Source organism: Gigantopelta aegis, chromosome 12, assembly GCF_016097555.1.
Source record: "Gigantopelta aegis isolate Gae_Host chromosome 12, Gae_host_genome, whole genome shotgun sequence".
Taxonomy (NCBI): domain Eukaryota; kingdom Metazoa; phylum Mollusca; class Gastropoda; order Neomphalida; family Peltospiridae; genus Gigantopelta; species Gigantopelta aegis.
Genome location: NC_054710.1, coordinates 7,541,753 through 7,569,346, shown reverse-complemented (window position 1 = coordinate 7,569,346; position 27,594 = coordinate 7,541,753). Strand labels below are relative to the sequence as shown.

General features: G+C 38.2%; 1 protein-coding gene across 2 annotated transcripts in view; it reads left to right on the top strand.

Moving 5' to 3' along the window:
* Positions 1-27,594, top strand: part of LOC121386424 (dixin-like) — a 51,782-nt gene that overhangs the window by 11,694 nt on the left and 12,494 nt on the right. Inside the window, exons 3-12 of one of the 2 annotated variants that reach the window (XM_041517312.1) lie at positions 662-787; positions 1,716-1,855; positions 3,782-3,876; positions 6,368-6,409; positions 15,416-15,666; positions 18,318-18,430; positions 19,507-19,584; positions 22,421-22,525; positions 24,525-24,629; positions 26,491-26,544. In XM_041517312.1, the coding sequence (XP_041373246.1) occupies positions 662-787; positions 1,716-1,855; positions 3,782-3,876; positions 6,368-6,409; positions 15,416-15,666; positions 18,318-18,430; positions 19,507-19,584; positions 22,421-22,525; positions 24,525-24,629; positions 26,491-26,544 (1,109 nt within the window). The remainder of the gene's footprint in view (positions 1-661; positions 788-1,715; positions 1,856-3,781; positions 3,877-6,367; positions 6,410-15,415; positions 15,667-18,317; positions 18,431-19,506; positions 19,585-22,420; positions 22,526-24,524; positions 24,630-26,490; positions 26,545-27,594) is intronic. The other variant, XM_041517313.1, reaches the window with a different exon arrangement.

Here is a 27,594-nt window from a genome sequence, read left to right as displayed (position 1 = left end):
CAGTGGTGTAGGAAGGTGCCAAAAAGGGGGGGGGGGGCATACTTTTATATTTACACACTTTTACACTATTATAAAGCAAATATAAAGCAAAATATATGAAAGGGGGGGGAGGGGCACATGCCCCCTTGCCCCCCACTTCCTATGCCAGTATCTTATTAGTGGTGTTACGATAACACGCGATACAATATGATACCTGATTCCGTCATGTTTTCCCAGTAAAACAAGAAGCTAAAGCTTGGGTGAAATAATTTAATAAATAAATAATCATGATAAAAGTGAAACACTCATTAAACACAGTTTTAATGTGGAAACATCACATCATAAAGATATTGACTTAAGCAGCAACATGTTCTCTGCACACTTAAATGTTTTTTCTTGTGGAAAATAACTTGTCAATAAGTACATCTTAGTACAAATTGGTGTTTGTATAAATGGATACAAAATTAAAATAGGAAACGATACATAGTCAAAATATGGATCGATACACAAATGAGGGTATGCTGTATCGTATTGTCAGCAGTAGTATCATGATACATCGATGCATCGGTGTATGGTGACAATGTTTTTAGTGTGTATGTTTAGCGGGAAAAAAGTTGTTGGGATTTCACGAATCTCCATCTAACCAGTGTGAGTGAGGTATATGTATTTTGTGTGTTTACAGCGGGAGAAAAGTTGGCGGGATTTCACGAATCTCCGTCGAACCAGTCGGAAATGAAGGAAAACATCGAGCGAGTCATTCAGTTCATGGCCACCAACCGAATCAGAATGCATCACATCAGCGCTAAAGGTTTTATTAATTTCTTTGTTCGTTTGTTCATTAGTTCATTCATTTATTTTTTCATCCGTCCAACCATTCATTTCTTTATTCATTCATTCATTCATTCACTCATTCATTCATTTATTCATGCATCCATCCAACCATCCATTTCTTTGTTCATTCATTCATTCATTCATGCATCCATCCAACCATCCATATCTTTCTTCATTCATTTCTTCATTCATTCATTCATTCATCCATCCAACCATCCATCCATTTCTTCATTCATTCATGCATCCATCCAACCATCCATTTCTTCATTCATTCATTCATTCATGCATCCATCCATTTCTCTGTTCATTCATTCATTCATTCATTCAACCATCCATTTCTTTGTTCATTCATTCAGTTCATTCATTCATCTGTCCATCCATTCATTTCTTTATTCAGTCAGTCAGTGAACCTACTCACCCAACTATTATTTATGTGTGAGCACCAATTCTGTACGAAAATCAATGAGGATTCCGAAAATAAGTAATAAAATTAAATAATAAATAGCAAATTTATGTTTCAAACTATTTTTGAATGTTCATTTTTAAAATTTATTATTTTTCAAATTTATTTTAGCACACATATTTGAATTTAATTATTTTTGTTTGTAGATATTGATGAAGGTATTTGATACTAGCACTAGCGGCTGTCTTCAACCATCTGTTTTCTGTTTGTAGATATTGTTGAAGGCAATCTGAAGGCCATCATGTGTTTGATACTGGCACTAGTGGCTTGCTTCAACCATCCATTCTATTTCTTGTATTGTCAGTGTTCCTGGTTTTCTGTTTGTAGATATTGTTGAAGGCAATCTGAAGGCCATCATGCGTTTGATACTGGCACTAGTGGCTTGCTTCAACTATCCATTCTATTTCTTGTATTGTCAGTGTTCGTGGTTTTCTGTTTGTAGATATTGTTGAAGGCAATCTGAAGGCCATCATGCGTTTGATACTGGCACTAGCGGCCCACTTCAAACCCAAGAGCGTCAAACATTCTGCCCACCAACAGATTCGAGCGGAACGAAACGCAAACATCTCGGGAATAGCGCAGGTCAGTTATGACAATTACAGCACTAGTTGCTGAGGTTTAATGGCTGATCCAACAGGTACTCTGATACATATGTTTCCCATCCACCCCCCACACACCCTCCAGCCCCAACCCCGCTCCCAATATTTTGGCTGAAAATTATGACGGACTTTTGAAATATGAATTCCAGGCATGAAGACTGGGTTCTTACGCACCCTGGACATCCAGGAATGTCCTTGAATTTGGGGTTTTAAAATCTAGGCCTGGAATGTCCTAGAAAAAGCATTAAATTTTATTGTGTCCTGAAAATGTCCTGGAAATTGAGGCCAAATTTGTTTTTGGCATCTTTACTTTTGTTGTCCTCATAAACCTGTCTAAATTCAGACGACAATTTGTTATTAAAACATTCATTGATTGAAGATTTCATGTCCTGGAAAAGTCATGGAAATGTCCTTGAATGTTATGTTTTTTCAAGTGTAAGAACCCTTGAAGAAGCAAAGAAGGATGGAAATTTTTTATTTAATGACGCACTCAACACATTTTATTTATGGTTATATGGCGTCGGACATATGGTTAAGAACCACACACAGATATTGAGAGGAAACCCGCTGTCCATAAAATGTGTTGAGTGCGTCGTTAAATAAAACATTTCTTTCTTTCATTTCAACTTACTTTCGTGCTTATATCCAATTAAGGTTCAAGCACACTGTCCTGGGCACACACCTCAGCTATCTGGGCTGTCTGTCCAGGACAGTGGATTAGTTGGTTAGTGAGAGAGAAGAAGGTGTAGTGGCCTTACACCTACCCACTGAGTTGTTAAAACTCGCTCTGGGTGGGAGCTGGTACCGGGCTGAAACACGATGCCACCGAGGCCAGTAAGTTAATGTTAACCTTTTTGGTTTTGTTTAGCCAAGAGAACATAATTATATGCTTAAAGTTGTCAACAAACCTGACTATTAACTCTGTTCAGGTGCTAAGACAGGGCTCAAACTTAACAACGGCACCGACGGCAGTTGTCTTCGTTGAGATATACATGTACATTGCCATCGGTAAAGCTCATGAACTACTGGTTACGTGCTTATAAACATTAAAGTTTAGACTTTAATAAAGTCCAGACTTTAACATCATGGCAACGCCATTCAAATAGCATTACGTTAAAGTCTGGACTTTATTAAAGTCTAGACTTTAAGTTTTATAAGCACGGGTCCTGGTGTATGTTGTCTGCCAATATTTAACATTTGCACATTTGAAATATGTCTACATAGAGCAAAATAACCTTTCAATCGTATTTCTTTGTCACTTTTTAATAACTTGCCATAGGCAGGCTCACAATAGCTGTCGGTGGGACATTTCACCCATGGCAATTTTTTTTTAAGATTGCCGTGGCAGAGATATTCTTAAGTTAGAGCCCTGCTAAAACAGTACACTTTTACTCTTTCAGTCTTCTTTAAACCAAACCACATGACTGTAGTGATAGGACATCTATGTTTACGGTGCCCTCAAAGTAGACTCCTTGATTCCGTGATGAACCAGCTTCATTAAAGGAACAGATCCTAGTTTCAACCCATGAAAATTAACACTTAAGTTTATTTTATCTACAAACCTGTGACACATTTGGATAAAGTTACAAATGAGTGAAACATGGTGAAATACCCTCTGAAAATAGACTAAAACTCGACTCCATAATTGTTACCTCTCAGACGCACGTGCATTTTAAAAAATATGATAAATGCATTTTGTGATATTAAAAACACCAGGAAGACCAAAAACACTTCGAATGTACGGAAATTGATGATCTAAACCATAAAATCTAAGTAAAGTATGATTTCAGTTAACAAAAACGGCTATAATAGTCAAAAATATGCCTTAGTGTTTTAAAACTAGGGTATGTCCCTTTAAACTGGTATTTGACCAAATTGCTTCTTTAAATGTGCTTCCTCCTCTTCCTAGGGAGCATCGGCTGCTTTGGCAGATGCACGACGTCACGCTTCAAGGGCCGGGAATCGGTTTCGCCGGAATCGAGACGCAGCTGTCAGTCAGAGAAGGTAATAACAGATTCTCTTAACAGCACGCTATTGTCTTATTACCCTCGCGATGAATGTCTGGCTGTGTTATACAAATTTCATACTCACCTGGTGATGCCTGTTAGTAGCAAAATTGATGTCATTTCGGTAAGAGACATCATTGTCATTGGTCTTAGCTGTGGCAATTTGCTTGTCTCATTAAGTAATGTTACAAATAAATGTCACATTTTACATTATTTAATGGTGGGTAATAAGTAAAATACCACACTTCAGGGATCAAACTTAACGACTGCACCGATGGCAATACTACTACTACTTACTAATATGGGAAGTTCACTAGTTTCGTAATTTAAATGATATCTAGAAAACAAGTGTAGTATTCTATAGGTGTGTGCTGGGATAGTTTTATAGCAAGGCGATTGCATCCTCTTTTTGTTGATTTCTTTGGCATGAATATTTTCTCATAGTTCCAGCACTTAAATAGTATCTTCCTTCTAACATATTAAAACATTCCTTCACATGAAAGGACTTCAGCCAAATAACAACGTACTAAATGTAATATTTGAAACAACGTATAACATGTCCTTTTGTTCCCTTCACTCACTGGCATGGATATTCTGTCATACTTCCAGCACTAAAACGTATGTTCCATCCCACATACCGGTATTACATACTAAATTTATTCAGATTAACGGACTTGTACCAAGATAAAAGTGTACCCTCTGGGAGTATGTTTGTCACTTGTAAGTCTACAATGTATATGGGTGTGGGTGTGTACTTTTGTCACTGTAAGCCGAGCGGCGGGATATAGCCCAGTGGTAAAGCGCCCGCTTGATGCACGGTCGGTCTGGGATCGATCTCCGTCGGTGGGCCCATTGGGCTATTTCTCGTTCCAGCTAGTGCACCACGACTGACATATCAACGGCCGTGGTATGTACTACCCTGTCTGTGGGATGGTGCATATAAAAAAAATCCCTTGCTGCTAATCGAAAAAGAGTAGCCCATGAAGTGGCGACAGCGGGTTTCCTCTCTCAATATCTGTGTGGTCCTTAACCATGTCTGATGCCATATAACCATAAATAAAATGTGTTGAGTGCGTCGTTAAATAAAACATTTCCTTCCTGTAAGCCTATGGTAGGATGAGGGGTGTTTGTTTAGTTTTGTCACTGTACACCTATGGAAGTAGGGGGAAGGGTATTTTTGTCTCTATGTAAGCCTATGATAGGATGGTATGTATTTTTATATCTACCGGTGTCGTAGTGGTTAGGCCATCGGTGTACAGGCTGGTAGGTACTGGGTTTGGATCCCAGTCGAGGCATGGGATTTTTTATCCAGATACCGACTCCAAACCCTGAGTGAGTGCTCCGCAAGGCTCAATGGGTAGGTGTAAACCACTTGCACCGACCAGTGATCCATAACTGGTTCAAAAAAGGCCATGGTTTGTGCTATTCTGCCTGTGAGAAGCACAAATAAAAGATCCCTTGCTGCTAATCAGAAAGAGTAGCCCATGTAGTGGCGACAGTGTGTTTCCACTAAAAAATCTGTGTGGTCCTTAACCATATGTCTGACGCCATATAAACGTAAATAAAATGAGTGCGTCGTTAAATAAAACATTTCTTTCTTTCTTTCTTTTTATATCTACATGTATGTAAGTCTCTGGTAGTTTGGGTGGTGGGGGGGGGGGGGGGGGGTGATGGGCATAGCCCAGTGATAAAGTGGTCAGTTTAGGCAGGGCTAGCTCTGGGAGTGCAGAAAAATTTGCCAAATTATTGATTAAACTTCGAAAATTGCAAAAACCCAGTTACTTGCTTTCAAAATAACAATTATTACACGAAATTATTTAGCCAAATTAAGATAAATTTGCTAATTATGGCGAATTTGGCGAGTGCCAGAGATAGCTCTGGTTTAGGAATGATCCCCGTCGGTGGGTCTATTGGGCTATTTCTCGTTTCAGCCAGTGCACCATGACGGGTATATCAAAGGCCGTGGTATGTGCTGTCCTGTCTGTGGGAAAGTGCATGTAAAAGATCCCATTGCTACTAATGGAAAAATATAGCTGGTTTCCTCTCTAAGACTATGTGAAAATTACCAAATGTTTAATATCCAATAGCTGATGATTAATAAATCAGTATGTTCTAGTGGTGTCGTTAAACAAAACAAACTGTTATTTATGGAAGTTTGGGGGGGTGGGGGGTATTTTTGTCACTAGGTAAGTCTATGGTAGTTTTAGGGGGTGGAAGGTATGTATAATTATAATAGTAATATGCTGCTGTTTTGCTGTGGACCCTACAGATTCAGAATCCTATGCCTCAAAGAATACCTCCTACGCTGTCGGCTTTCAATTATAATTTAATCAGTGGCCGCATGTATTACGTTTTATATTAGTATGCATTTGTTGTGTTCATTAATTATGCTTTGTGGATTCATTTTGCTGAACAGAATTTATCTGACCTCATTTATGAACTGTTGTCTTTTTTTTTTCTCTTTTTTTTTTCCAAATGTCTTTTTCTAGGGAACAAATAAGTCCTGAGTACAAAGCAGTGGCTGCGAAAGTGTATGTGTACATTTATCTAACACAATTCATGGATTTGGTCTAAAAAAAAATTGTTTTTGTTTTGTTTCTGGTTTCTTATCTGTTGTATTCCCCCACTTCTACCCTAAAACTGTGTTTTTGGACATGTTGACAATAGTATGAAAAATTAGTAAAACTGTGATTAGTTGGTAAAACATTGTTTGGTTTGTCGTTCTGTATGTTTTGGTCATGTCCATAAAGTATGTATTCACAGAGGGAGGGGGTGGTGGACTTGAACATCAAATACATATATATAGCACACGGGGTGGGGGGAGGGGTATAGAGGATTAATGACAGTTATAAAATAAGGCCTATTAAGTAGTATATTAAAAATGTTTCAATTGTTTTCTCAGTAAACGTAAGTTCTGTTAATTGATGTATATTCGAGCATCACCTGCAAGGAGTATATGATGTGGGGGAGGCGGGGGAGGTGGGTAGAGAGATTTAAAGGGACAGACCCTAGTTTCAACCTGTGAAAATTAACACTAAAGTTTAGTTAATATACAAACCTGTAATATATTTTGATGAAGTTACAATTTTAGTGAAACATGAGTCTGTGACTTTGAGATGGTGAAATACCCTCTAAAGATAGACTAAAACTCTACTCCATAACTGTTACTTCTCAGACGCACGTGTGTTTTTTAAAATATGAGAAACACCAGCATGACCAAAAACACTTTGAATGTGCAGAAATGAATAATCCAAACAATAATATCTACGTAAAGTATGATTTCAGTTATCAAAATCGGTTCTAATGGTAAAAAATATGCCTTAGTGTTTAAAAACTAGGGTATGTCCCTTTAATAACAGTGAGAAAATAAGGCCTGATCAAGTCAAGAGTTCAATAATGTTTAAAATATATTAAATTTGTCTTTAAAACTGTCTTAAAATCCCAGTGTTTGATTGTAAAACTTAAAATGTTCTCGGAGAAATGAAATAACAAAGTACGGTGAAACTGAAAACAGACTAACACCAGATTGACAGATTAAAAACAACACAAGCTGTGGAAATAAGGAAAAGTTTAAACAGTGTTTTCAGTAAATGTAAATTTCGTTAATTCGTGTATATAAACATATATAGAATTTCAGCTTCTAATTGTATCCTCTTTACTTTGTTTCAGCGTTTTTATCACCTACGTATATGTTTCTTGACTGATAATCGGTACCATTCCCCACCATTTCTCAACGCCTATGTTGTTTTTATTCCCAATATGGAGTAAAAAAATTCCCAATTGAATGTAAAGAATGACCTTTTTTATTACTATCACTATAATTTATAAAGACATTTTGCAAACGTCACAACTCTTGTCAAACTCCCATTCTCTCCCCCATAACATTTCAAAATGCGAAATAGTTTGAATAAATTCAAGTACATTCATCATTCATGTTTAGTATTAGTCTATTAAATTCTAACTTATTAGATTAATTAATGAAACTGAAAATTCCCACTCTTTTTTCTTTTTTTGTTGTTGTAAAATGACACTAAAATTCCTAGTCAAAGCCATAGACATCAAGTCAAGTTTTAGAAATAAAACCCTGAGTGTGGATGATGTATGTGGAGGTGGGGATAATGAGGAAATATTTGGAATAAAAAAAACATTCATTGGAAGAGGATTGGGGACAAAAAGTCGTGAGCAAATTTTTAACTTGCATACTTTATGGATGGACTCTTGTAGATACATTGTGTATAGTGCTTCGTTATCTAGTGTAGTAATACATTGTTTAGTTTAAGACAGTGTGTTGTAATATTTCTCGAAACTAAGAGAATCAACCTATCAAAACACAACTGACATACATGTAATATATTTAGTGGTAAACAGGGTTTAATGTAATATTCAGCATAATTGGGCTGGACTGCTTTAAGTGCTTCACGGTAAACCAAATGGCCACATCGGGAACCAATCAAATAGTTTGTGAACGTTAGCAAAATGTTTGCTGGCTGAACTTTTTTCAAGGAAAGGTACTTCTCAACAAAAAATAACACTGGCCTTTCTCATATACATGTATGTATATTCTGTTGGGCACCAGTGCTTGATTGATAGTACCATATTTACATAGTTACTGTATTAAATATATTTTTTTTTTTATTTAAATACAAATCCAGGTAATAAATCTGTGCATAAAGCAAACAATGTAAAACTTATATTTGGAGCCAAATATTCTCAACTGATTTAAAAGATTTCATGTTCTGTTTTTCATTTATTGTTTTTGTTTAAAATTTTAACCGTAAGAAACCAGAAACAAATTGTTATTCTTGTTATGCCTTGTTGCTTTTTATAAAACAGAAAACCTAATCAAAATTATACCCATCCATTTTTTATATATATTTTTTGTTGCTTATTACATATGATTCATGAAAATCTCTGGAATCCGTAAATTTGAATAGTCCTGCATTCCTTTCCTTTAATTCCCCTATAAAGTCAACGTTTAAATGTTTATCATACCTCTTGTTTTTCTATAGTAATGCTAATACACTTCACATCTTTGTTCATGAGGGATTTTTGTGAATCACATCATAAGCTTTAAAAAAAAGATTAAAAAAAGAGGAAAATATCAACAAAAAATTGGTTGGCTATAATTTTGAATATGACTTTAGTTTGCATAACTTTTATAAAAATCATTATTCCTATGGTGGTTTAGGGATCTTACTGACATTTGTCTTCATAAACACTGGGAAGTAAAAACCATACTTCTTAAAATACTGGCATAGTAAAGCCCCTTCCCCTCCCCCTCCCCCAGTAATCTTTTATATTTTTCTTTTACCCCATAACACATGTAAGAGTAATAATTAACACTCAGTGTGCATGACCTCGATAGTCTCCCAAGAGTGAGGCTCCCATGAAAGTGTGCGTGAAGTTCCTAAGACTACGATTATAGACCTATAGAATTTGCTAGTAATCCCCGAGAATTAAGCAGACAATATGTGCTTAACAATGAACATATATATTAGAGCTGTGCAGTATTGAAATTTGAGGTTTGGTAACGATACCGGTATTTTTGGGGTGATTTACTTCGGTATCGGCACAGTATTCGGTGTTGGTATACTGATACCGATATCGAGCGGTATTTTTCGGTATACTCGGCTTTAAATGTATGCTTGGGTTACGGCTCACCTGCTAATTTCATCTAAATAAAATAAAATTCCATACACACGGCTCTCCGCTTATTTCATCTAAATAAAATTAAATTCCATACACACGGCTCACCAGCTAATTTCATTTAAATAAAATTAAATTACATACACAAAACTTTCATCTGATTTATACCCAACCCATTTTGCATTCGTCAGATTATATATGGTTAGTGCTTTACTAAATGCCTGGAAACATTTTTCAAGACTGAAAGTTTGGTATTTTGAAATTTGCTCTGTACGGTTACGAATGGTATGCACGGTATACCGCCCAGCTCTTATATACGTACATGCATGAGTTTAGTTTCTAAACAGAATTATTATTGTTTGTTTCTTTGTTTTTGTTTTAAATTAACACACAGTGTACAGGCTTCTAATGCAGTCAGCTGATAGAGAGATGCTATAAAGCTGTGCTAGGAAACATGTCTTGATGCTACCAAGACAGTGAGACCATAACAACATAAACCCTAGATCTGTATCACGTATAAACAATCTAATTAAAATTAGCTCCACTATTACATGTGGATCTAACACCAGCCAGTTGGAGCTCATGTCCACCAATCAAAACCTTACTTGCAGAATCCTGCCAGTGATTTAAAAATAATTTGAAAACATTCTGAATTATCCTGAGGATATACGACATGTTTCGTGTGAATTACGAATGCCTTAAAATATGTTTTATTTTATAAAATAAATAATTTGTAATGTAAAACTGAAGACTGATTTAGTTTTTTTGTGTTTTTATAAATAAATAAATAATTTTTAATGTAAAATTGAAGACTGATAACCCACCCCGTACGTATTGGTATGGTTCACTGTACTGCGGCCACTAAAATAGACTCGCCCGATATTTTTAGAATTTGTATGCTCCCAAATAACGTTATAAAAGGCGATGTGTGATTGGTCAATATTTAAATTATTATTTACGGACGAAATGTTACCTGGACATTGGGGACTACGCAATGTTGTTAGTTTTAAATCACTGGCAGGATTCTGCAAGTAAGGTTTTGATTGGTGGACATGAGCTCCAACTGGCTGGTGTTAGATCCACATGTAATAGTGGACCTAATTTTAATTAGATTGACGTATAAAAGGCCATCCCACATTTTTTTATTCTCTCCCCCCCCCCCCCCCCTCCATGTTTGCTTGATTGTATTTCCAAATAAAAAATAAAGTTTGCTCTAAAATACACCTTAAAAGTCCATATTCTCCACACACTGTCCCCAAACCCTTCACTCACCCCATGCTGTCTTATTTCCAGCAGGCCATATTTTTTCGTAGCTGGCCATATTTCTTTTGACCTACATGTATGTTAAAAATAAATATCTTTTTCATCGTGTTGTTTTTGTTTCTTTTCTTTCTTTCTTTTCTTTCTTTCTTAAAATTTGTTTCTTTCTTGACCTTCTCATTCCTTTCCTATTGTTTATATGCCACATTAGAAATATTGATAATAATTATTGTAACAGACGTTTTAAAACTTTATGAAATACATACAAATTACTTTTTTAAAATTATATTTGGTTTGGTTACATCAGCATCAAGTTAATGCTTATAGTATATCTAGTTTTTAAAATTAACTTTATTAGTTTTAAGCCATAATAAAATAAATTCTTGATTCAGATCCCTGTCCACCCAAAGGATAACGATCCTCCTCCCCCCTTGTTTTATTGCCCTCCCCCACCATATTCCTATTGTTTAAGAATACACATGTATGATTTTTGATGTACAGTGCACATTAGAGCTGCAACGAATACACCAAGTGGAGAATACGATACGTATCACAATATGGGGTCTCGAATATGAATAAATATTCACGAATACCAATAATTACAGTGAATCTACCAATACTGTACTTTGGAACGTTAGAAGTTGAAAATTAAAAAAAAAAATGTCACAAAATTATAATAAAAAGAAAATTAACAAAACGTAAAAACAAAACAGACTGCTTGAAATACTTGTGTGTGTACATACAGCTTGCAAACTGTGGTCTCTCTAAAGTTATATAATTAATAATAATAATAATAATAATAATAATAATAATAATAAAAATAAAGTTACTAGTATTTAAAAAACACTAATATATATTCGATTCTTTGGGTAACGAATACGTATCATGGATAGCCTGTATTTGGTGCGCCGAATACATGAGTGAATTGTTGCAGCCCTAGTACACATATTTCCAATGTCCTGAAAATTGAAAATATTTCACTCTCTACCTCATTTTTAATTTAATTTTTTTTTTAATAAACATCTTATCATTTATTTTATTATGACCTTATAAAACAACAAATTCATAATTTGTGGTTAACAGATCAAAAATGTGTTTATTTTGCTACATCTTGCCATGTTTTACTATTTTATTTAGTTTGGTTTGGTTATACCATTAACAAGCGAAATGTATACACTTTTGTGATGGCAAATGGTACATATAATAACGGTATACATTAAATGCCGTCAAATGGATTTTGCAGTAGTTTTTGCGACAGTATGGCTGATACTTGCTTGACTTCCAAGAGCTGTCGTCAGAATATTGCAGGGGTCGAAATTAGCTGAAATTAATGCCAGACATTCAGTCCAACAAGCTACATGTACAAATTTTACCTACCCAAATCAAAACCTGCCAGGGCCCATGGTTATAAAACTTTTAGACTCAATCTCTTGTATGGCATTGTCATGACATTAGTGCCACAGACTCTATAGGAAGGAAGAAAATGTTTTATTTTATGGTTAAGGACCACACAGATATTGAGAGAGGAAACCCACTGTCGCCACTTCATGGGCTGCTTTTACTTTTTTCATTTAGCAGCAAGGGATCTTTTATATGCACCATCCCACAGACAGGATAGCACATATACCACGTCCTTTGATATACCAGTCATGGTGCACTGGCTGGAGCTAGAAATAGCCCAATGGGCCCACCGACAGGGATTGATCAAAGACCGACCGCGCATCAAGCGAATGCTGTATCACTGGGCTACATCCCTCTCTCTCTCTCTCTCTCCTCTCTCTCTCTCTCTCTTCCCCCCCCCCCCACTCTATAGAGTTTTGAGTCTAGACTCTGAAAGTGTTATAAGCATCAGGCCTGATCAAATATAATTGACTGAACCTAATGTGTGAATATAAAAGTAGCGGGAAGACATGCAAAAAAAAAAAAATCTCTTGACCCATGGTGATGTTGACCAGCAGGATTTTTTCCGACGGGCAGTATTTCGATCCCTGCACTGATTCCTATTCAATATTAACCAACACTGTTACATGTAGTTTCATTCAGAATAAATTAATGATTCATGGTTGCCAGTCATTTATTTTACTGACTAATAACCAAGTTTAGTTGGTCTTAATGTGGTTTTGGTATTGTACGTCCTTTACATAATTATATAAATAATATTTTCATAGACATACTTTTTGTGCGACACCCAATAGCCAATGTATGTTTTTGTGCTGGGGTGTCGTTAAAGGGACATTCCTGAGTTTGCTGCCAAGTTTAAGATGTTATCGACTAACAGAAACTTTTTGACGATTGTAATTACATATCAAATATATTTTTCTGCATAAAATATTAGTGGCTGTATATTAAACAAGTTTCTGATCGTTCTAATATTTGTACTAGGTTAAATTTAATCTTATTTCCTAAAATAAAATTTTTCGTACGTACGAAATTATTTGAAGACAAAATCCAGTTTGGGCTTCTTACAAATATTAAGATGACCGGGCCGGAGTTGCTAGGGGGATCCCTCGAAATGTTTTAAAATCTAGAATGCAGAAGATGCATTTTCCTGCATTCTGGGAAATAAATTTGTCACATCGTCGGACTATTTTTCTTTTTTTACATATCCATAGATGGACCTCGGCAGACTATGGGGGGGGGTGAGTATGCACCCCTCGCACCCCCACCCCCCCCCCCCCCCCCCACCCCGTGCGTACGGGCCTGCACTAATATTCTAAGCAAGAAAATATATTTAATATGTAAGTTTAATCGTAGAAATATTTTATTAGTCGGAAACATCTTAAAATGCAGCAAGTTCGGGAATGTCCCTTTAAACATTCATTCATTCATTCATTTATTTATTTATGTTTATCCTATAGTTATGGTACTATATATACATGTATGTATACCTTTTGCATGTACAAAATATGATGAGCTTACATGTATAAAACACAATATTAAACTACAGCTGCACTGCTAAACCATCTAACGTGTGGGCATTACCTTTCATGTCCACATTCACGTCCACGCTAGACTGCACGCAAAAGGTCTCTGCACGTTACCATAAACATAATTAATTTTTTTTATTTAACGATGCCACTAGAGCACATTGATTTTTTTATCTTATCATCGGCTATTGGACGTCAAACATATGGTCATTTTGACACTGTTTTTTCTTAAGAGGAAACCCGCTGTCGCCACATAGGCTACTCTTTTTTCGACAGGCACCTAGGGATCTTTTATTTGCACTTCCCACAGGCAGGATAGCACAAACCATGGCCTTTGTTGAACCAGTTATGGATCACTGGTCGGTGCAAGTGGTTTACACCTACCCATTAAGCCTTGCGGAGCACTCACTCAGGGTTTGGAGTCGGTATCTGGTTTAAAAATCCCATGCCTCGACTGGGATCCGAACCCAGTACCTACCAGCCTGTTGACCGATGGCTAACCACTATAAATTATACTTACATATATGTATATCATATTATTTATTGGGGTGAGACGTAGCCCAGTGGTAAAAGCACTCGCTTGATGCGCGGTCGGTCTGGGATCGATCCCCATCGGTGGGCCCATTGGGCTATTTTTCGCTACAGCCAGTGCTCTACGACTGGTATATCAAAGGTCGTGGTATGTGCTATCCTGTCTATGGGATGGTGCATATAAAAGATCCCTTGTTGCCCATGAAGTGGCGACAGCGGGTTTCCTCTCTCAATATCTTTGTGATCCTTAATCATATGTCTGACGCCATATAACTGTAAATAAAATGTGTTGAGTGTGTCGTTAAATAAAACATTTCCTTCTTTCTTTTTATTTATTGGTCTGAGAGAAACTAGAAAATATATATTTGGAAGACGAAATGTGATGGAATCATTTTGATTCCATTCTGAACTTTCGTTGTAATTTCTTCATAATACTGACTTTTATTCTAAATTTTAATTTTTAATTTGTGATATTTTTCGTGCTGGCCGAAGTGCCGTTAAAACATTCAATCATTAATTCATTATTTATTGGTGTATTTTAAAGTAGGGGAATATTCTCATAACTCTCCATTATTTTTCAGGTCATCCAGGTTTTTGTAATACCCCAAAATTAAATTTTCATAATTCTAAAACACACGTTCATCTGAGAAGTAATGATTATTGAGACCAGGTTGTTATTTTTAGACTGCATTTTCCCATTTAAACATCACAGACGTTTAAATTTAGCTTATCTCTGTTATAATCTTATATCCAAATGTGTTGCCGGTTTGTATGTTAAATAAGCTTAGTGTCCATTTTTATGGACTGAAACAAGGGTCCGCACCTTTAAAGTAAAGAGGCGGGACGTAGTCCAATGGTAAGACGCTCGCTCGATGCGCAGTTGGCGTGGGATCGATCCCCATTGGTGGGCCAAAAGGGCTATTTCTCGTTCCAACCAGTGCACCACGACTGGCATATCAAAGGCTGTGGTATTTACCACCCTGTCTGTGGGATGGTACATATAAAAGATCCCTTGCTGCTAATCGAAAAGATTAGCCTGTGAAGTGGCGACAGCAGGTTTTCTCTCTCAATATCTGTGTGGTCCGTAACCATACATCCGACGCCATATAACCATAAATAAAATGCGTTGAGTGCATCGTTAAATAAAACATTTCCTTTCTTTCTCACTTCCAGATACCAGGAGAGCAGTTCAGACCAGTTTTCCGACTCGGACCAGCCGTACACGAGCCAGACGACATACGGCGGCGGGCGCAACCGCAGTCGGCAGAGTCGTGAGCGGCGGGAGCTGGAGGGGGCAAGCGGTGCCAGCCCTGCCAGCCCCGCCGGCCAGAGGCGGAGTCCGAGAACAGCCCTCAGTTACACGTCCGAGTCATCTGACGTCGTGACGCCCCCGCCCAGGAGCAAATCCACCGACTCTATGTCAAGTGAGTTAAAGGGGAAGTGGTATCAGGGATGTCAATCTTCTGTGGATTCGTGGATTTCCGACTTTTTTGTAGTCATTTGGACCATTTTTGAGATCAGTGCAAATCCAGTTTAAAAATTGGGGTGGGGCCGGGTGGAGACCCTTTCTATCGGTACCGCTGTATAGATTCCAGAATTCTAAATAACGTGATCGCGATGTGTTTTTACATAAACCTTCAGCGGAGTTTTTGGCAACTGGTGTAAAACAGAAATACACGAACCACACTCTTCATTTGACAACAATCGGAACCAGATTAGCTGGTGCGGAAATAGCCGACAAGTTGTATAGATGGATGTCGGTCGTCGGAATCGTCCGAAGTCTTTTTAACTACGGTTTCCAGGGCTCAAAACTTGCCAAAAAATATGGTGGCCCCCAAAATAATGGATGTTGTCAAATTATGGTAAGCGAACCACACACCACGAGCAAGATTTTAATGTGGAATAAAAAATATATACTAAACTTAGATCAATGTGACACACACCCACCCAGGAGCAGATCCACTGACTCTATGTCCAGTGAGTTAAAGGGGCAGTGGTGTAGATATATACTTAACTTAGATCATTGTGACACCCACCCACCACCCCGCCCCCAGGAGCAGATCCACCGACTCTATATGTCTAGTGAGTTAAAGGGTCAGTGGTGTAGATATCTACTAAACTTAGATCATTGTAACACCCCCCCCCCCCCCCCAAGAGCAGATCCACCGACTCAATGTCTAGTGAGTTAAAGGGGAGGTGGTGTAGATATATACTAAACTTAGATCATTGTGACACACACACACACATCCCCTACCCAGGAGCAGATCCACTGACTATGTCCAGTGAGTTAAAGGGGAGGTGGTGTAGATATATACTAAACTTAGATCATTGTGACACACACACACACATCCCCTACCCAGGAGCAGATCCACTGACTCTATGTCCAGTGAGTTAAAGGGGCGGTGGTGTAGATATATACTAAACATAGATCATTGTGACACACACACACACATCCCCTACCCAGGAGCAGATCCACTGACTATGTCCAGTGAGTTAAAGGGGAGGTGGTGTAGATATATACTAAACTTAGATCATTGTGACACACACACACACATCCCCTACCCAGGAGCAGATCCACTGACTCTATGTCCAGTGAGTTAAAGGGGAGGTGGTGTAGATATATACTAAACTTAGATCATTGTGACACACACACACACATCCCCTACCCAGGAGCAGATCCACTGACTCTATGTCCAGTGAGTTAAAGGGGAGGTGGTGTAGATATATACTAAACATAGATCATTGTAACACCCCCCCCCCCCCCCCCACAATGTCTACTAAACACATTGTGACACACACACACACATCCCCTACCCAGGAGCAGATCCACTGACTTTATGTCCAGTGAGTTAAAGGGGAGGTGGTGTAGATATATACTAAACTTAGATCATTGTGACACACACACACACATCCCCTACCCAGGAGCAGATCCACTGACTCTATATCCAGTGAGTTAAAGGGGAGGTGGTGTAGATATATACTAAACATAGATCATTGTGACACACACACACACATCCCCTACCCAGGAGCAGATCCACTGACTCTATGTCCAGTGAGTTAAAGGGGAGGTGGTGTAGATATATACTAAACTTAGATCATTGTGACACACACACACACATCCCCTACCCAGGAGCAGATCCACTGACTCTATGTCCAGTGAGTTAAAGGGGAGGTGGTGTAGATATATACTAAACATAGATCATTGTGACACACACACACACATCCCCTACCCAGGAGCAGATCCACTGACTCTATGTCCAGTGAGTTAAAGGGGAGGTGGTGTAGATATATACTAAACATAGATCATTGTGACACACACACACACATCCCCTACCCAGGAGCAGATCCACTGACTCTATGTCCAGTGAGTTAAAGGGGCGGTGGTGTAGATATATACTAAACTTAGATCATTGTGACACACACACACACATCCCCTACCCAGGAGCAGATCCACTAACTCTATGTCCAGTGAGTTAAAGGGGCGGTGGTGTAGATATATACTAAACATAGATCATTGTGACACACACACACACACATCCCCTACCCAGGAGCAGATCCACTGACTCTATGTCAAGTGAGTTAAAGGGGAGGTGGTGTAGATATATACTAAACATAGCTTAGTATGACAAACACACACCCCCCCCCCCCCCTTGCCAAGAAGCGTATCCACCGACTCCATGTCTAGTGAGTGGGTTTTCATCTCTAAAACTTTATGTCAAAATTACCAAATGTTTGACATCCAATAGCCGATGATTTAAGAATTGACTGCAATAATTTTTTGGTTTTGTAAGTTTGAACCGAAAAAACAATGTGCACACTGTATGAATGCATAGAGGAACATACCATTTTTTTTTCATTCATACATCCATCAATATTCATTTCATTGCATGTTCAAAATCTTAAAAATGTATTAATTAAAAATACCGAGATTCCCCCCCCCCCCCCCCTTTTTTGTCTGAAAAAGTAGATTAATCATGAATATTACATCACAAGTTGATATCATTATTTACCAAATCAAATTATAGTAAGTAAAATATTTAATTCCATGCAATTATTAATTTCTTGTTGTTTCCAGAAGACTTCCATAATACGACAGTGGAGATGGGGCATCAGGAAGAGGCTGATTTGGAAGAGCTAACGGCGAATGTCAAGGAAACGAGAACAGAACTATTCCGACTGCAGGAATTGGTAAGAAACCCACAGAACAAAAAACTAAGAATAACTTCCTGTACAGGAAATGGCAGATATGCATCAATTAGCATACGAATGTAACTTTAAGCTTTTGCCCACTATATTTTATGTTTGACTTTAATGTTATTGACAGGGCAGGAAGTAACCCAGTGGTAAAGCGTTCGCTTGATGCACGGTCGGTCTAGGATCGATCCCCGTCGGTGGACCCATTGGGCTATTTCTCGCTCCAGCCAGTGCTCCACAACTGGTGTAACAAAGGGCGTGGTATGTACTATCCTGTCTATGGGATGGTGCATATAAAAGATCCCTTGCTGCTAATCGAAAAAGAGTAGCCCATAAAGTGGCGACAGCGGATTTCCTCTCTCAATATCTGTGTGGTCCATAACCATATGTTTGACACCATATAACCGTAAATAAAATGTGTTGAGTGCATCGTTAAATAAAACATTTCCTTCCCTTAATATTATTGACATTCAAATGGGTATAATATTAAGATGATATTATCCATTTCTCTATTTCAGTTACTGTGTGGGGAATAGTCTGTCTGTCATTTAGACATTAAGATAATATTATCTATTTCTTTATTTCAGTTACTGTGTGGAGAACAGTCTAATGGTCATTTAAACATTAAGATAATATTATCTATTTCTCTATTTCATTTACTGTGTTGTGAACAGTCTGATGGTCATTTAAACATTAAAATAATATTATCTATTTCTCTATTTCAGTTACTGTGTGGAAAACAGTCTGATGGTCAATTAAACATTAACATAATAATATCTATTTCTCTATTTCAGTTACTGTGTTGTGAACAGTCTGATGGTCATTTAAACATTAAAATAATATTATCTATTTCTCCATTTTAGTTACTGTGTTGTGAACAGTCTGTTGGTCATTTAAACATTAAAATAATATTATCTATTTCTCTATTTCAGTTACTGTGTGGAAAACAGTCTGATGGCCATTTAAACATTAACATAATATTATCTATTTCTCTATTTCAGTTACTGTGTTGTGAACAGTCTGATGGTCATTTAAACATTAAAATAATATTATCTATTTCTCTATTTCAGTTACTGTGTGGTGAACAGTTTGATGGTCAATTGAGTTTTAATGAAGTTTTTGAAGGCGATACACCATGTGAGAAAATAGTAAGTGTTTTGGGGTATGTTTTTTGCTTTGAAAAAGATTCTTAATTTAGGCCTTTGCAGTAATGGATTAAAGCTAGGGTGGAATGTAGAACGCCCGAAGGACTCATTGGCTTTTCCCATTCCATGTAGTACACCACAGTTGGTATGCACTGCCCTGTCTTTTGGAAAGCAGCCCTCAAATTTTGCAGTGACAGTCAGCAGAGCTGTCATAAAAAGCTGTTGCAAAATTGATCTGCAGTCGCATGTTTACCACATGTTTGGCATCGACTAGTCAATGATTAATTAATAAAGCAGTGTTCTCTAGTGGTGTTTGACATCCAGTAGTCGATGATTAATTAATAAAGCAGTGTTCTCTAGTGGTGTTTGACATCCAGTAGTCGATGATTAATTAATAAAGCAGTGTTCTCTCGTGGTGTTTGACATCCACTAGTCGATGATTAATTAATAAAGCAGTGTTCTCTAGTGGTGTTTGACATCCAGTAGTCAGTGATTAATTAATAAAGCAGTGTTCTCTAGTGGTGTTTGACATCCACTAGTCGATGATTAATTAATAAAGCAGTGTTCTCTAGTGGTGTTTGGTGGTGTTTGACATCCAGTAGTCGATGATTAATTAATAAAGCAGTGTTCTCTAGTGGTGTTTGGTGGTGTTTGACATCCAGTAGTCGATGATTAATTAATAAAGCAGTGTTCTCTAGTGGTGTTTGGTGGTGTTTGACATCCAGTAGTCGATGATTAATTAATAAAGCAGTGTTCTCTAGTGGTGTTTGACATCCACTAGTCGATGATTAATTAATAAAGCAGTGTTCTCTAGTGGTGTTTGGTGGTGTTTGACATCCAGTAGTCAGTGATTAATTAATAAAGCAGTGTTCTCTAGTGGTGTTTGACATCCACTAGTCGATGATTAATTAATAAAGCAGTGTTCTCTAGTGGTGTTTGGTGGTGTTTGACATCCAGTAGTTGATGATTAATTAATAAAGCAGTGTTCTCTCGTGGTGTTTGACATCCAGTAGTCGATGATTAATTAATAAAGCAGTGTTCTCTAGTGGTGTTTGACATCCACTAGTCGATGATTAATTAATAAAGCAGTGTTCTCTAGTGGTGTTTGGTGGTGTTTGACATCCAGTAGTCGATGATTAATTAATAAAGCAGTGTTCTCTAGTGGTGTTTGGTGGTGTTTGACATCCAGTAGTCGATGATTAATTAATAAAGCAGTGTTCTCTAGTGGTGTTTGACATCCAGTAGTCGATGATTAATTAATAAAGCAGTGTTCTCTAGTGGTGTTTGACATCCAGTAGTCGATGATTAATTAATAAAGCAGTGTTCTCTAGTGGTGTTTGACATCCAGTAGTTGATGATTAATTAATAAAGCAGTGTTCTCTAGTGGTGTTTGGTGGTGTTTGACATCCAGTAGTTGATGATTAATTAATAAAGCAGTGTTCTCTAGTGGTGTTTGGTGGTGTTTGACATCCAGTAGTCGATGATTAATTAATAAAGCAGTGTTCTCTAGTGGTGTTTGACATCCAGTAGTCGATGATTAATTAATAAAGCAGTGTTCTCTAGTGGTGTTTGACATCCAGTAGTTGATGATTAATTAATAAAGCAGTGTTCTCTAGTGGTGTTTGGTGGTGTTTGACATCCAGTAGTTGATGATTAATTAATAAAGCAGTGTTCTCTAGTGGTGTTTGACATCCAGTAGTCGATGATTAATTAATAAAGCAGTGTTCTCTAGTGGTGTTTGACATCCAGTAGTCGATGATTAATTAATAAAGCAGTGTTCTCTAGTGGTGTTTGGTGGTGCTTGACATCCACTAGTCGATGATTAATTAATAAAGCAGTGTTCTCTAGTGGTGTTTGACATCCAGTAGTCGATGATTAATTAATAAAGCAGTGTTCTCTAGTGGTGTTTGACATCCAGTAGTCGATGATTAATTAATAAAGCAGTGTTCTCTAATGGTGTTGGGGTGGGACATAGCCCAGTGGTAAAGCATTCGCTTGATGCATGGTCAGTCTGGGATCGATCCCTGTCGGTGGGCCCATTGGGCTATTTCTCGTTCCAGCCCGTGCACCACGACTGGTACATCAAAGGCTGTTGTATGTGTTATCCTGTCTGCGGGATGGTGCATATAAAAGATCCCTTGCTGCTAATCGAAAAGAGTGGCCCATGGAGTGGCAACAGTGGGTTTCCTCTCTCAATATCTGTGTGATTCTTAACCATATGTCCGTAAATAACCGTAAAATGTGTTGAGTGCGTCGTTAAAACATTTCTTTCCTTCCTTCTAGTGGTGTTGTTCAACAAAAGAAAGTTTAACTTTTTCGATTCCACATTACATCTGTGTATTTTATAACTTGGGCATAACTACTCTTCGACTAGTAGTGAATTCAGTTTGGTCACAGGCACCTTGTGTTCCGGTACTTGGTTTAAACAATATTTATAAATTGCTTCGACATGCCGCCATTGTTGTCAAGTGAAAATACTTGCCGAAAACTACTTTTTGAACTTAAAATTTCAATGTATTTTCAATTGAAAAAAAAACAAAATAAAAGCCACCATTTTGAAAAGAAATATTTTTTCTTGCATTATATTTCCGTTTCCGGTGAGTGTCGTGTGCAAACCGGCGGGAAATATGAATTGGGGAATCCACTGTATGCAGTATACTGTATGTTGACTGATGAGATATCTCGCCTGCATTAGTCAGAAGGTTAATTAATCTCGGAACGTTTGCTGTTTATAATGAAGTTTTGGACAGATTTGAATGTAGCATTATTTTCTAGGAGACTAAGGTTTGGCTTTGTTCCAGTACTTGTTTTTACAGGTATATTGATGGTCTTGTTGCAGGTTGTATTAAGAAGCCGGTTACAGCTGATGTCAAAAGTGTCGAACGACCTGCGCGAAGATCTTTCCAGAACGAAAAATGAATGTCTGCAGTTAGAGGGAACAAAGGTACTCAACGACATTAACTGTCAGAAAGTGATCCAAAATATTCCTGATACAGTTATGTTAAGATTAGGTTTAACTCCCTGTTTTAATTTAATTCCACAGGCTCGTGGAGGCAGAATATGGCTCAGTGGTAGAGCACTCATTGATAGTACCTGTCAGAAAGTGATCCAAAATATAACTCATACAGTTATGTTAAGATTAGGTTTAACTCCCTGTTTTAATTTAATTCCACAGGCTCGTGGAGGCAGAGTATGGCTCAGTGGTAGAGCGCTCACTTGAGGTGCAGTGGGTTTTGAGTATGACTTGTTTTACCGCCGGGGCGGGACGTAGTCCAGTGGTAAAGCACTCGCTCGATGTGCGGTCGGTCTGGGATCGATCCCCGTCGGTGGACCCATTGGGCTACTTCTCTCTCCAGCCAGTGCACCACGACTGGTATATCAAAGGCCGTGGTATGTACTACCCTGTCTGTGGGATGGTGCATATAAAAGATCCCTTGCTGCTAATCGAAAAGAGTAGTTCATGAAGTGGCGACAGCGGGTTTCCTCTCTCTATATCTGTGTGGTCCTTAACCATATGTCTGACGCCATATAACCGTACATAAAATGTATTGAGTGCGTCGTTAAATAAAACATTTCTTTCTTTCTTATAAAGGCTGTTTCGATTATATAATTTTTTTATTAAAAATTAAAATTCTTTTTGGCCAAAAAAGAAACAAAGGATGATGATGTTAACTCCCTTTAATAGTGACATAATTCGTGCTATCTAGAATGACGTCATCCTTGTTTAAGTTTAAATGTTTAGCATGGATATTTTATAAGATGCTTTGCTGCACTTCGGTGAACGCAGAAGTAGGAATATCACGATCAGTGATTTCAAAAATGTACTAGCCAAAATTTAAAATTCACTAGCTCTACTCCACTTTAAGTTAATACAATTTTACTAAATGATAGTAATAATCAGATATGTCGCCTAAAGAGGAAGATACATCTTAAAAACACTAACATTGGGTGGTTGGGGTGGGGGCAGGATATTCATATTTACAAAATAGACTTAACTGCAACATTTGAAACACAAATTTCACTAGTCGTCGGGCATGGCAGTAGCAGTTATTTACATTAAATATTTGGGGATACCATAATCTAGAAGCCCTGGGGAATACAAAGTAAATGGTAAAATAAAGGTAAACTGTGTATCTCATATGTAACAATTTTAAAGGCGGCCATTTTTGTAGTGAGTGAAGCTGACTTTTGCCCGAATTAAATGGAAATGCCCATAATGTGCATAACAACATTTATTCATATTAGGTTTTCTACTAACCAGCTATATAGGGTTGCAAACGAATTGTTACACATTTTTACGTTGGTTACAAGTAATTTTGAGGGTAGAATGCTGGAAATACATGGTAAAAAGGTCTCAGGTTAGCACATTTTGCCCGAATATCTGTATTAATTTTGGCCAAATTTAAGGTTTTATTCCAGCACTAGCCCCTCCCCCCCCCCCCTTTTTTTTAAACTGTATATTAATATGTGTTGATTTATTTTTTAAAAGTGGATTAAAACAATTTTCTGACGTAGTTGAATTAAAGAATATTCAATGAGCTATAAAGCAATACCATTTATTTTGCACGATGGAAGGACAACATCAATTCACGAGTGCAAGATAAACGGTATTGCAGAGTAATGAGTTGGGTATTCTATTTATTGCCCATTATCAATCTTTATCATTTTATCAAAGATTTTCTAAAGATACTGTTAAGGAAAACAAATTTGCAAGTTGAGAACAAGAGACAGCATTGCGTCACACCTTGCTGTGATGCACGTATCACTGATGATGTACCGGTAAGTTAGTTGTTGACATGACTGCCACCAATGAAGCTGAGATGTCAAAGCACTGATTATGATGTCAAAATGTATCTAGGGGAAGAAATGTGTTGGTTTTTTGTCTTTGCCCACTTCTGTCTGCCCATATGGGTAATAATTCACTTTCTAATTCTCTCACACAGGCTGGTCTACAGCAGAGACTGATAGAACAAGACACTCAGATTAGTGAGCTCAAGTCGAAGTTATTGAAGAGAGACTTTGAAAGGGAAAATTTTCTAGCAGAAAAGGTGAGTTCGTTGTCATTTCTCTTCGGGGTGGGACGTAGCCCCGTGGTAAAGCGCTCGCTCGATGCGCAGCCGGTCTTGGGTCAATACCCATCGGTGGGCCCATTGGGTTATTTTTTCTCGTTCCAGCCAGTGCACCACGACTGGTATATCAAAGGCTGTGGTATGTGCCATCTTGTCTGTGGGATAGTGCATATAAAAGAACCCTTGCTGCTAATTGAAAAACCGCGAATAAAAAAAATCAGTAGGCTGTTGGCAAGGTTGTCAACCTAGGTTGTGATCCTATCATTAGATATATATATATATATATATACTCTGTCAAAAAAGAAACGCATAGGTGATAGGGAAAGAAGAAGTGTTTGATTTTACAAAATATATGTTTTTTGTGTACAATATTGCTGAATGACCATGTTTGTTAATGTCCCTGGAATGGTAGAGCATGACCAAATGCACCATAAAACAAATTGAACGCACGTTGTGTGACAATTGCAGGAAATCGGCGTGAAATGGTCAGATTTTGGCAAATGCACGTCAAACTCGGCGGAAATATTTGGGTAGTGATGGGTATTTAAAGCTGCAATGTTCGCATTGATGCCTCATTTCCATTTCGACGTAGACGAGTTACAAGATGCCAAGACTAACCCAGCCGAATCGAAAAATTGCAATAGGCCGCCTCCAGTTAGGCGAATTGCTGTTAGCTGTCGCACGCCACATGAACGTCCATCAGAGCACCATTTCACGTCTCTGGGGACAGGTACCAGCAGTTTCAATCAGCTAAAGACCGGATCAGAAGGGGAAGACCATGCATAACAACTGCAGCACAAGATCGCTACATCCGGGTTCTGCACTTGCGTCACCGAACTGCCACAGCAACGAACACTGCTGGACGCATACCTGGTTTGAGAAGGGTGTTTGCACAAACCTTTCGGAACCTATTTCGAGAAGCTGGTTTACGGGCTAGGAGACCGTCCTGTGATGTCAGCATCGATATTTACGAGTTCATTGGTGCACGAATGTACCGGGGTGGAACTTGGGAAATTGGCGACGAGTATGGTTCAGTGACGAGTCACGTTTCCTTCTACAGCGACGTGATGGACTACAACGTGTTTACAGATGCCACAACGAACGTTTTGCCAACATCTGCGTCGCCCAAGTTGACAGATTCGGTAGAGGGAGTGTCATGATGTGGGGAGTCATCTCATACACTGGCAGAAATGAACTTATATTCGTACAAGGCAACCTGACAGCTGTACGCTACCGAGATAAAATTTGTCGCCGTTAAATGCTTCCCATTTTGGATTGTCAGAGAACTCTTTCAGCAGGACAATGCCAGGCCGCATACGGCACGTATAACAATGGATTTCCTACAGAATGAAAACATTAATGTGCTACCATGGCCATCAAGATCGCCAGATCTCAACTCCATTGAACATATGTACGCCAGCGTGACCCGGAGCCTCAGACGCTTCCATAACTGCCACATGCACTGCAGGAAGAATGGGCTAGAATTCCACGTGCCCGGATTTAGAGACTCATTCAGTCTATGCCAAGGAGATGTCGCGCAGTGATCGCTGCTGCTACTGGCCACACAATGTACTGATTTCAGCGACCTCGTGCGAGGCTGTTTGGTGACGAAAACAAGAACATTGTCACGTACTCATGTGAAATTTTACTATGATGCGATCATAAATAACGAAATTATGCCACTTTGTATTAAAGAGATCAGTGGCGACAGTGGGTTTCCTCTCTCAATATCTGTGTGGTCCTTAACCATATGTCCAACGCCATATAACCGTAAATAAAATGTGTGTCGTTAAATAAAAACATTTCCTATTTTCCATCATTGTTTTTGTTGTTGTTTCAGGCAGCTCTCGTACAACAGTTTAAGGAAAAAGATAAACTGATTGCAGACCTCAGGGTAAGAAAACAGTTTTAATTCTTCACTTTGTCTTAGGATGTCTTTTTTAGTATGTCCTTGTTTCTGATCAAGGGTGGGACGTAGACCAGTGGTAAAGCATCCACCTGATGTGCAGTCGGTCTGGGATCGATCCCCATCGGTGGGTCCATTGAGCTACTTCTCATTCCAGCCAGTGCACCATGACTAGTATATCAAAGGCTGTGGTATGTGCTATCCTGTCTGTGGGATGGTGCATATAAAAGATCCCTTGCTACTAATGGAAAAATGTAGCGGTTTTCCTCTCTAAAATATGTCAAAATTACCGAATGTTTGACATCCAATAGCCGATGATCTTGCTCTGTCAGTAGTTTTCACCTGAAGTGCTTGTGGTCAAAGGATCGAACCACCTCAGTGGACACTTTCTTTGCTTGTTTTTTCCCATCCCAATCAGTGCCTCATGACTGGTATGTGCTGTCCAGTCTATAGAAAACAAAAATAAAAGATCCCTTGATCAGGGATCTGGAAAGCCTTGAAAAGTATGGAATTTTGAAAATCCATTTTCCAGACCTGGATAAAGTATGGGAAAATACCTTTTTTGTGAGTTGCATGACACCGGCAGAATCTGATGACATTTACCGAAGATTTGAAGTATGCACTTGAGCAATGACAAAAAGATCGTCCATTTTGTCAAATTTTCCGAAAATATGGGGAGATGGATTTAACGTGGGTCTTGAAAATAAATTTTTGTCTTGGAAAAAGTCTGCAATCTTTTTGTTTCCAAGGTGTATTAACCCTGCTTGATGCAAATGGAAAAAGGTATCAGGTTTTCTGTGATGACTGTGTGTCAGAATGTTTAGCAACAATAGCTGATGATTATTAAAACAATGTTCTCGTGCTGTCGTTGAACAAAACAAACTTTAACTTTTAACAGTTTTGGGGGCATGATGTATAGCTTAATCGCAAAAGTGCTTGCTTAAGGTGCGATGGGTTGATGGATCGTAGCACTTAGTATTTTCCCATTCCAATGGGTGCCCCACAAGACCATGGTATGTGCTGTCCTATCTGCTAGGA